We start from the raw sequence: 9,007 nt of genomic DNA, 5'->3' as shown, positions 1-9,007 counted from the left end.
TCACGCCGATGGCCAACTCGCCGATGACGACGGACCACGTTTCTCTCGAGGCGCAGATCCGTTATGACACGACTGCTGCGTCGACGATGTCGCAACCGGAGCGCATGAAAAGGACGACGCTATCGCTCTCCAAGTAGAGCTCCGCAACCTCTGCATGGCGGGCGGGTTCCCTCTCCGAAAGTGGGCCGCCAACTGCCAGGAGCTTCTTCGCGACATTCCGTCTCACCAGAGACTCGAGGTGGGAACTAGAGAACCACTCAACGCTGGGATTGCGCTGGTATCCAATCAGGGACGAATTCGCCTTCTCTGTTCCTCCTCGCACCGTCGTCGCGTTCACCAAGAGAAGTCTGCTGTCGGAGACCGCTCGATTCTTCGACCCGCTCGGATGGCTGGCTCCAGTGACCATTCAAGCAAAAATTCTCATGCAGTCGGCCTGGCTGCAGCAGCTAGAGTGGGACACACCATTGCCGTCAACCATCGCTGGAAAGTGTAAGCGGCTCTGGGAGGAACTTCCACTGCTTGAGAAGCTCAGAGTCGGCCGCTGGCTCGGCACCGGCGACACGAGCTCTCAACTCGAATTGCACGACTTCGCAGACGCATCCGAAAGAGGTTACGCCGCTGTGAAGTATCTCCGCATCACCGCAAACCACCAAACGAAGACTCTATTGTTGACAGCCAAAAGCAAGGTCGCGCCGATCAAACCTGTTTCTCTCCCGCGACTTGAACTCTGCGCCGCCGCCGTACTGTCAAGTGTACTCGTGCACACGCGCTCTGTGCTAAAACTAGTTGCAACGCCAGTGATCTTGTGGTCCGATTCCAAGGTCACGCTCCACTGGATTCGAGGTCACGTCTCCCGCTGGATTCCACAAGTCCAAGCAGTGGTCAAGCGATGGCTGCATCAGTGCGTTACATGCACACGGTGGAGGGCTGCCACTCCGCAACCAAAGATGGGAAACCTTCCTCCAGGAAGAGTGACTCCCGCACGACCATTTCTTCACGTGGGCAGCGACTACATCGAGCCTATCTTCATCAGGACGAGCAAAGGGCGTGGGCACAGCGCTCACAAAGCGTTCATCGCTGTCTTTATCTGTTTTAGCTCGAAGGCCGTTCCTCTCGAGGCTGTTTCAGCTTACACCACCAACGCCTTTCTGGCTGCTCTCCGTCGATTTACATCTCGCCGAGGACTGTGCTCGGACATCTACTCCGATTGCGGCACCAATTTTTCGGGCGCCGACCGGCAACTTCATGAGATGCTCCGAGCCTCCTCGTCACGCGAGTACTTAAATACTCTGGCTACCAGACCGAAATGGACCAAGGATGCTTTGCCACCACGCCTTGGATCGCTATGCATTATTCGTTCCGAGTTCTCACCGCCGAATAAGTGGCCACTGGCACGGATCACGCAGCTACATCCTGGGGACGACGGCGTAGTGCGAGTGGTCACAGTCAAAACCGTCTCATCCGAATTAATTCGTCCTCTAGTCAAATTAGTTTTATTGCCAGAAGAGGCTAACGCGTTTATCTCGCACGCCAGTGCATCAAATGTAAAGAAGAGCTTGAATTGATCGCGTGTACTTTCGTGAATCATTTCGTCAATGTTATTTATCAGATAACTCTCGTTTACGGCTCAAGTTCTTCCACGAATTCATTGTATTGTATCGCTTGTTTTATTTTCGCGTTTACTGTTTTTTTTGTAATCTCTATGCGTAACCTTATGCATATATCGTCACGGAGATGACGAGGCGGGCGGGATGTTTGAGATCGGTAATTCAAAAAAAAGGTAAGAATTCCTTCGGTCGACCGACAGTAATTGTTATTGAACGCACGCACAAGGCGAGCTCGTGATTTCATCTCGAGCCTGACATTAAGCCTCGTCAAAATCAGAGATTCATTGTTCTTTAGTCTTTTCAAAACAATTCGGTCAACACGCAAACAGGCACCGGCAACGGAACATCGAAACTTCTAGAACAATTCGATTCGAGCACGCGAGCGCCGCGCTCCGACGAATACGTCACGCGCTGTCACCAATCCAGCGTACGGATTTTCTGTCGCGCATGACTGTTACGTTGAACGTCGCTAGAAAAGAATCAAAGGCGCCAATCAATTTTGTACAACCAATGCCACGTGATAATTACTATTGTGGCAAAATTTAATTGGATTTCTCCCAAGAAGAAAGCCCGGACCGGAAACAATAAATGCTTCGATCTCGCCGGTCCTCAAGACAGATTGCGCAGATTGCTTACATAGTTTACACCGCTTAAACCGTTTACACCGCTTAGAATTCTTAGACTTCTTAGAGTTCTTATTTCTAAAAGTTCTTCGAGTTCTTAAAATCATAGTCTCGCTACTATACCGCTTCGTTAAATCGCCGTGCTAACCGCTTAGTGAAATCGCGATAAAACGACTCTTTCCGAGAAAATCGCCGAGATTTTCCATCACCGCGATTCCAAATACAATTTTGGAAAGGGTGACCGCTTTTGATATTTTGTTAATCTAATTTTTAATTAATTATATTCTTTGACTCTGTAACTGATTATATTAAAGAAAATTCTTTTGTTCAATTGAAAGAAACGGAGTTCTCTTTACTGTCGTGCATCATATCAACCTTGTGCCGTTCTCTCACTCGAATCTTTCCGCGCGGTGCATCTCGCACATTTTCTGGTCCTTCGAGCCGGATTTAAACCAGCGAGAAAGACAGTAAGACAAACGCCGCATCACTTTAAAAATTTCACGATCAGCGCTCTCGCTCTGGTTCGCTCTCGCACACAAATATATATCTCATTTATTTCTATATTTCTGTGTATTTTTTATTCTTATATACTCTACATGCATCTAACTTTTTACATCAATTTTACATCTTTATAGTATTATATCTCAATTTTTACAAGCTTGATTTGCATGAAGTACAATTACTGGAAGAGAATGAGCAAGAAGTAATTAATGATCAAGGTATCAAAATTAGGAAGTTTTTTTTCAATGAGTTCAATGAGACAAAAAGGCTTCCTCTATACTTATTGTTGATTCTTGTATTTGAAATATGTGGTATTTATTTAAAAGTTAAATCACGCAAAATATATCTTTCTACATCTATTTTTATATTTTTGTATATTTTTCTCTCTGTATATCTTATTTTCTTTATATGCATATTTACATCAATTTTATATTTTTATAATATTACATCTAAATTCTTACAAGCCTAGTTTGCATGACGAACAATTACTGGAAGAGTTTGATCAAGTGTCCGCACAGAATTTAGTTGAACAAAATGCTGTACATATCCGGCTATGTCGTTTACAAATTCGGCAATTTATTATAATAATTTGGGAATTCTTACAAAAGATTTGCTAAATTTATCTATTATAATAACGATTGGATTTGTATGATATCTCGAGGAAATGGCATACATTTCTCCAAAAAGCTTCAAAATATAGCAGAAATTATAAATAAAAAATTTATAAAATTTCATAGTATTTCTTTCAGTAAAGACAAAATAAAAAATTTTGATAAAATAAAAAATACTGTATGTTTGAAAAATAATTATTGCATTGCTAGAGAAGTTATTGCATGTTGGATGCGTACTAGAATGCATATACACAGTGCGACAAATATGTTCCCGGACACGAACCACATCTCAGCAACCAGTGGTTGAGGCGACATCTGTGCGTTCAAACATGCATTTTAAAGATTGAACATTTTGCTATCATCTGTCAAAGTTTCATTCATTTTGGATGACATATAACGAAGATATGACAGTTCATGTTAAACAAGATTTTGGTCGAAGTAGAAATTTTAATATGGAACAAAGAGCAGTGATTAAATTTAACGCAAAACTTGATAAAAGTACATCAGAAACATTCCGATGCAACAAGTTTACGGCAGTTTAAGTCGTACAGCTGTTTTTGAGTAGCATAAGCGTTTTTTGGAAGACAGAGAGAGACCCTTGAAGATGACAAAAAATCAGGACGGCCAATTTTGGTTCGAACACCCGAAATGATCGAAAAAGTACGTGATTTTGTTGCAAACGATCGCAATACATCACTAAAAATGATTGTTTGAGATCGGTAATTCGAAAAGAAAAGCAAGAATTCTTTCAGTCGACCGACAGTAATTGTCATTGAACGCATGCATAAATTGAGCTCGTGATTTCATCTCGAGCATGATCTAAATCCTCGATAAAAATCAGCGATTTCTTTGTTATTTTTAAAAACAAGTCGTTACACGCAAACAAGTTATCGTTACCGGCAACGGACAATCGAAAGTTCTAGAACAATTCAATTCGCGCACGCGAGCGCCGAGCTCCGACGAATACGTCACGCGCTGTCACCAATCCCACGCACGGATTTTCTGTCGCGCATGGCTGTTACGTTGAACGTCGTTAGAAAAGAATCCAAAGCGCCAATCAATTTTGTACACCTAATGCCACGTAATAATTACGATTGTGGCAAATTTTTATTGGATTTTTCCCAAAAAAGAAAGCTCAGGCCGAAAGCAATAAATGCTTCGATCTCGCCGTCCTCCTTCTTACTTCTAAAAGTTCTTAGAGTCCTTAGTTCTTAGAGTCTAAAAGTTCTTAGAGTTCTTATAGTTATAATCTCGCTTCGTAAAATCGCCGTGCTAACCGCTTAGTGAAACCGCTATAAAACGAATCTTTCGAGAAGTGCCGAGAAAATCGCCGAGATTTTCCATTACCGCGATTCCAAAATATCATTTGGAAAAGGTGACCGCATTTAATATTCTGTTAATCTAATATTTAATTAATTATATTTTTTGACTTTGTAACTGAACATATTAAAGAAAATTCTTTTGTTAAATTACAAAGAAACGGAGTTCTCTTTACTGTCGTGCATCATATCAACCTTGTGCCGTTTTCTCACTCGAATCTTTCCGCGCGGTGCGCTCTCGCACAATGATGGAGGAGGCTTTAAATATCAGTAGAGAAACGATTCGAACCATATTACATGAAGATTTGGGTAAAACGAAGGTTTGTGCGAAATTTGTTCCACACACATTAAGAAGCGATCAAAAATCAGCGAAAATCAATTATTCCAGAGACATCGTTGCAGCCGCAGAAAATAATCCAAACTTCCTAAAATCAATTGTTACGGGTGATGAAACATGGTGCTTTCAATATGATCCAGAAATTAAGTGTTAAAGTGCGGAATGGAAGTCAAAAAATTCACCATAAGTAAAAAAAGCACGAAAAGTTCCATCAAAAATCAAGACAATGCTCATCACATTCTTTGATAGCAAAGGTATTATCCACTAAGAGTTTGTTCCAACTGGCCAAACAATTATTGGTGCATATTATCTCGAAATTTTAAAGCGATTGATGGGCAAAATTCATCGTATTCGCCCCGAATATCATGATCCAGAAAATTGGTCTTTGTTGCATGATAATGCACCGAGTCACACATCATTGATTGTCCGTCAATGTTTGGCTCGAAATCGTGTCTCTGTGTTAAACCATCCACCGTATTCACCTGATTTGGCCCCTTGCGACTTCTCATTATTCGCAAAATTGAAATTGAAATTGAAAGGACGCTTTTTTGATGACATTCCGACCATCCAATTAGCTTCTACACAGACACTAGAGGCAATTCCACAAACTGAGCTAGAACATGCATTTGAATCACTATTGAATCGCTGTAACAAGTGTATTGAAGCCAGAGGAGAATATTTTGAATAATAAAACCAAAAAATATGCATATTTGTTGTTTCAATTATGATTTCAAGCCCTGTCCGGGAACATATTTGTCGCACTGTGTATAGTGAATCTTTAAAGAGTCATCTGACTTAAATTACACTTTATGAGTCCGATAACTTCATCGCAACAACAATCCTCAGTCAGAGAGATAGCCAAGAAAATAGCGCTTCGACTGAGAAGATCGAATTCTCCGGCGGTAATTTATATTTAATCGCAATTTTAAAATCAGATGAAAAAACACTCGCTCCGACTTAATCTCCATTACTCGATTTAGAACTGTCCGTAAACAAAAAAGGGCTCTTTGAAGAATATTCTCCATTGAAATTTCCTAAAATCGGGCCTGATCGATTACATTGTTGGAATCCTTGGAAATAAAAGACATTGAGTTATCATACTGATGAATATAGGTATGACTTACCATGTTATGTCTAAAAGCGGAAGGCCGAGTTAATCTCTACATGTGTTGTAGAGAATATTTCTGTGCAGCATAATGCCTTAAAATAGGAATTATAGTAAGAGTTTGTTGTTTTCTTGTTGTAAAGTAGGTGATTCGTTCTAGGTACAGGGTGCGGCAGAGAAACTTATTTTTTTTAAAGGTTAATAAAAACGAAACTATTGCAGATATCAGTATAATTCTTTTTTCCCCTTACTGATCATCTCATCAAATTTTTTTTCATGCACTTTTGAAAATTACATCTATCAAATGACGGCCGCCGTTGTCTATGCACTGATTGAGTCGATTTCTGAAGTTTCGCGTCACTCTCTGAAGCATGTCCACCGGTATTTCGGCGATGTCGTTCCGAATGTTTGTCTTCAGGTGAGCTAGGGTCTGTAGTCGATCGTTGTAAACGATAGACTTCAAATAACCCCATAGGAAGAAGTCGCATGGAGCCAAATCTGGAGAGCGCGCCAGCCAAGGGAGATCGCCTCTGAGAGAGATGAGGCAGTCAGGGAAGTGTTCCCTCAACAATTCCATCGAGGCCCATGCTGTGTGGGCCGTGGCTCCGTCTTGTTGAAATCACACATCCCCGACGTCCATTTCTTCCAGATGTGGAAGGAAAAATTCTTCGATCATCTCCCTGTATCGAGTTGCATTCACCGTGATAGCGCGCTCGTTTTCCTCAAAAAAATAAGGACCAATGATCCCGACCGACGAAATTGCGCACCAAACGGTAACACGTTCACAATGGAGAGGGATTTGGTGAAGTTCATGTGGATTTTCAGCACTCCAGTAGCGCATGTTCTGTTTGTTGACACAGCCGGAAAGGTGAAAGTGAGCCTCGTCGCGTTACCGCGTCGTGGGGAAGGCTTTCAAGGAGAACTTCACATGCAGTTTGGCGGGCCACGAAATCGCGGTCAGTCAACTCCTGCACAACAGTCAGTTTGTACGGATGAAATTGGAGTTTGTTGTGAAGGATTCGTCTCACAGTTCGGTCCGAAAGCCTCAGAGCAGCCGCATGTTTGCGAGCAGAACGGTGGGGGGACTGCAAAAATGACTGTCTCTCTCAACATTTTCCGGAGTCCTGACCGTTCTTACAGCTCCTAACCTGCATTTAACGACGCTGCCAGACTCCTGAAATGCGGTAACCCACGAAAGAATCGAATTCCGGCCGGGGATTGGACTGCGAGAAGGAATAATGAAGCGCGCTCGAAAGACACGTTGAGTAGCGATAATGGAGCGGCCATTACCAAAGTATGCCTCGACGGCGAACGCGCGATGCTCTCTCGTCCAAAGCATGATCGAGATTGGCTGTGGGGGGAACAAAAATTGAGGACCTATCCTCTTGGACGCACCCCCTCCCAGCTCCCTACCTTCACCCCTTGCCGTTTGGCGCGTTTTTCAAAAAAGTAAGTTTCTCTGCCGCACCCTGTATTTCAGACTGTTCAGTACCAGGCTGTTTTTCCTTGCTAGACATTTGTATTTGGATAAGGTGTATCCAAACCTCAAAGCGAGTGGAGTTCCTTAGCTTCCGCCATAATCGCATTTATGGGAATTGAAAGTCTGAAGCAATGCATAGATTTCTATTGATCAGACGCTCCAATTGTATAAATTCAGTCTCATTGCCTTTTATCTTGAGGATTTGAAAACCGTATTCCATATATACAATAGATGACTGGAAAATAGCTCTATACAGGTTGAAGAGCAATCTCGGGTGTGATTCCCATTTGGAGCCAGCTAAAACTAAAAGGATGTTGGTAAGGATTTCCTTTCTTGATTTAATCCTTTCTTGATTAAATGTTTCAAGTGTTCCTTATTTTTAACCTTAGGGTCTAAGATAATACCCAAGAAAATACTTGTTGTTCTGGAGATGGTGACGCTATTAATATTAATATTAATGTCTGGAAATGGATTAATGTCTCGTTCCTTTTCTTTGTAAATAGAATTCACTGTGATTTTGTAGAAAACAACTCCAACTCCCTGTTTCTCAAATATTCTGTCCAACGAAGTCTGAATGGATAAACATCTGCATTATGCTTATCAGCATTAACTACATCAGCATTATAATTTGTTGAGGAGATGTTATCAGCATATTGCAACAGAGAGGTGTCTTCACAGGCATTCGTTAATCTCCAAGCAGTATATTATTAGGTGTTGGAATTAATTCGTAGCGTTTTACAAGAGATGGCACAAGCAGTACACTATTTCGTTCTATAGTTCTGTATACATTGTAAACATCTATCATAGGACGTCATTTGCCGTACATAACCTTTCTTGAAATCATAAATAACAATACTGTATAATTCATTGAATATGTCAAAATTTGTGCCAGATAAAGTGTTTTTGCGGGGAGTTTTGCTTCATTACTTTAATATGAACAAAAGTGCAGCTGAAGCTCATCGTATTTTAGTGGATGTGTATAGTGAACATGCTCTGGCTGAGCAAACGTGTAGGAAGTGGTTTGCACGTTTTAAAGCTGGTGATTTCGACTTGGATGACAAGGAGCGACCTGGTCAGCCGAAAAAATTTGAAGATAACGATTTGCAGGCACTGCTCAATGAAAACTCATGTCAAACACTTAAAGAATTATCTACGTCATTGGAAGTTGACTTCTCAACAATAGGAAAACGTCTTAAAAGTTTGGGCATGATCCAGAAGGAAGGACATTGGGTCCCATATGAATTGAAACCAAGGGATATTGAGAGACGTTTTCTCACGTGCGAACTGCTGCTTCAACGGCAGAAAAGAAAAGGTTTTTTGCATCGGATTGTTACCGGTGACGAAAAGTGGATCCATTATGACAATCCAAAGCGCAGAAAGTCATGGGTTAAGCCCGGCGAACCATCAACATCAGTGGCAAAGCC

At 41.7% G+C, this 9,007-nt stretch overlaps 1 protein-coding gene across 1 annotated transcript; it reads left to right on the top strand.

Annotated features, from left to right (window-relative positions):
- The first annotated feature begins 419 nt into the window (after window positions 1-419).
- Window positions 420-8,138, top strand: LOC147908356 (uncharacterized). Its single transcript, XM_087410810.1, has 2 exons — window positions 420-4,981; window positions 5,050-8,138. The coding sequence occupies exon 1, from the start codon at window positions 423-425 to the stop codon at window positions 1,563-1,565; it is 1,143 nt and encodes a 380-aa protein (XP_087266936.1). The 5' UTR covers window positions 420-422; the 3' UTR covers window positions 1,566-4,981; window positions 5,050-8,138.
- Window positions 8,139-9,007: the final 869 nt, after the last annotated feature.

The sequence above is a fragment of the Acromyrmex echinatior genome, chromosome 10 (assembly GCF_024713525.1).
Source record: "Acromyrmex echinatior isolate Ae372 chromosome 10, ASM2471352v2, whole genome shotgun sequence".
NCBI classification, from domain to species: Eukaryota; Metazoa; Arthropoda; class Insecta; order Hymenoptera; family Formicidae; genus Acromyrmex; species Acromyrmex echinatior.
Note: the sequence above shows the minus strand (reverse complement) of the source record. Positions and strands in the feature narration are given on the sequence as shown.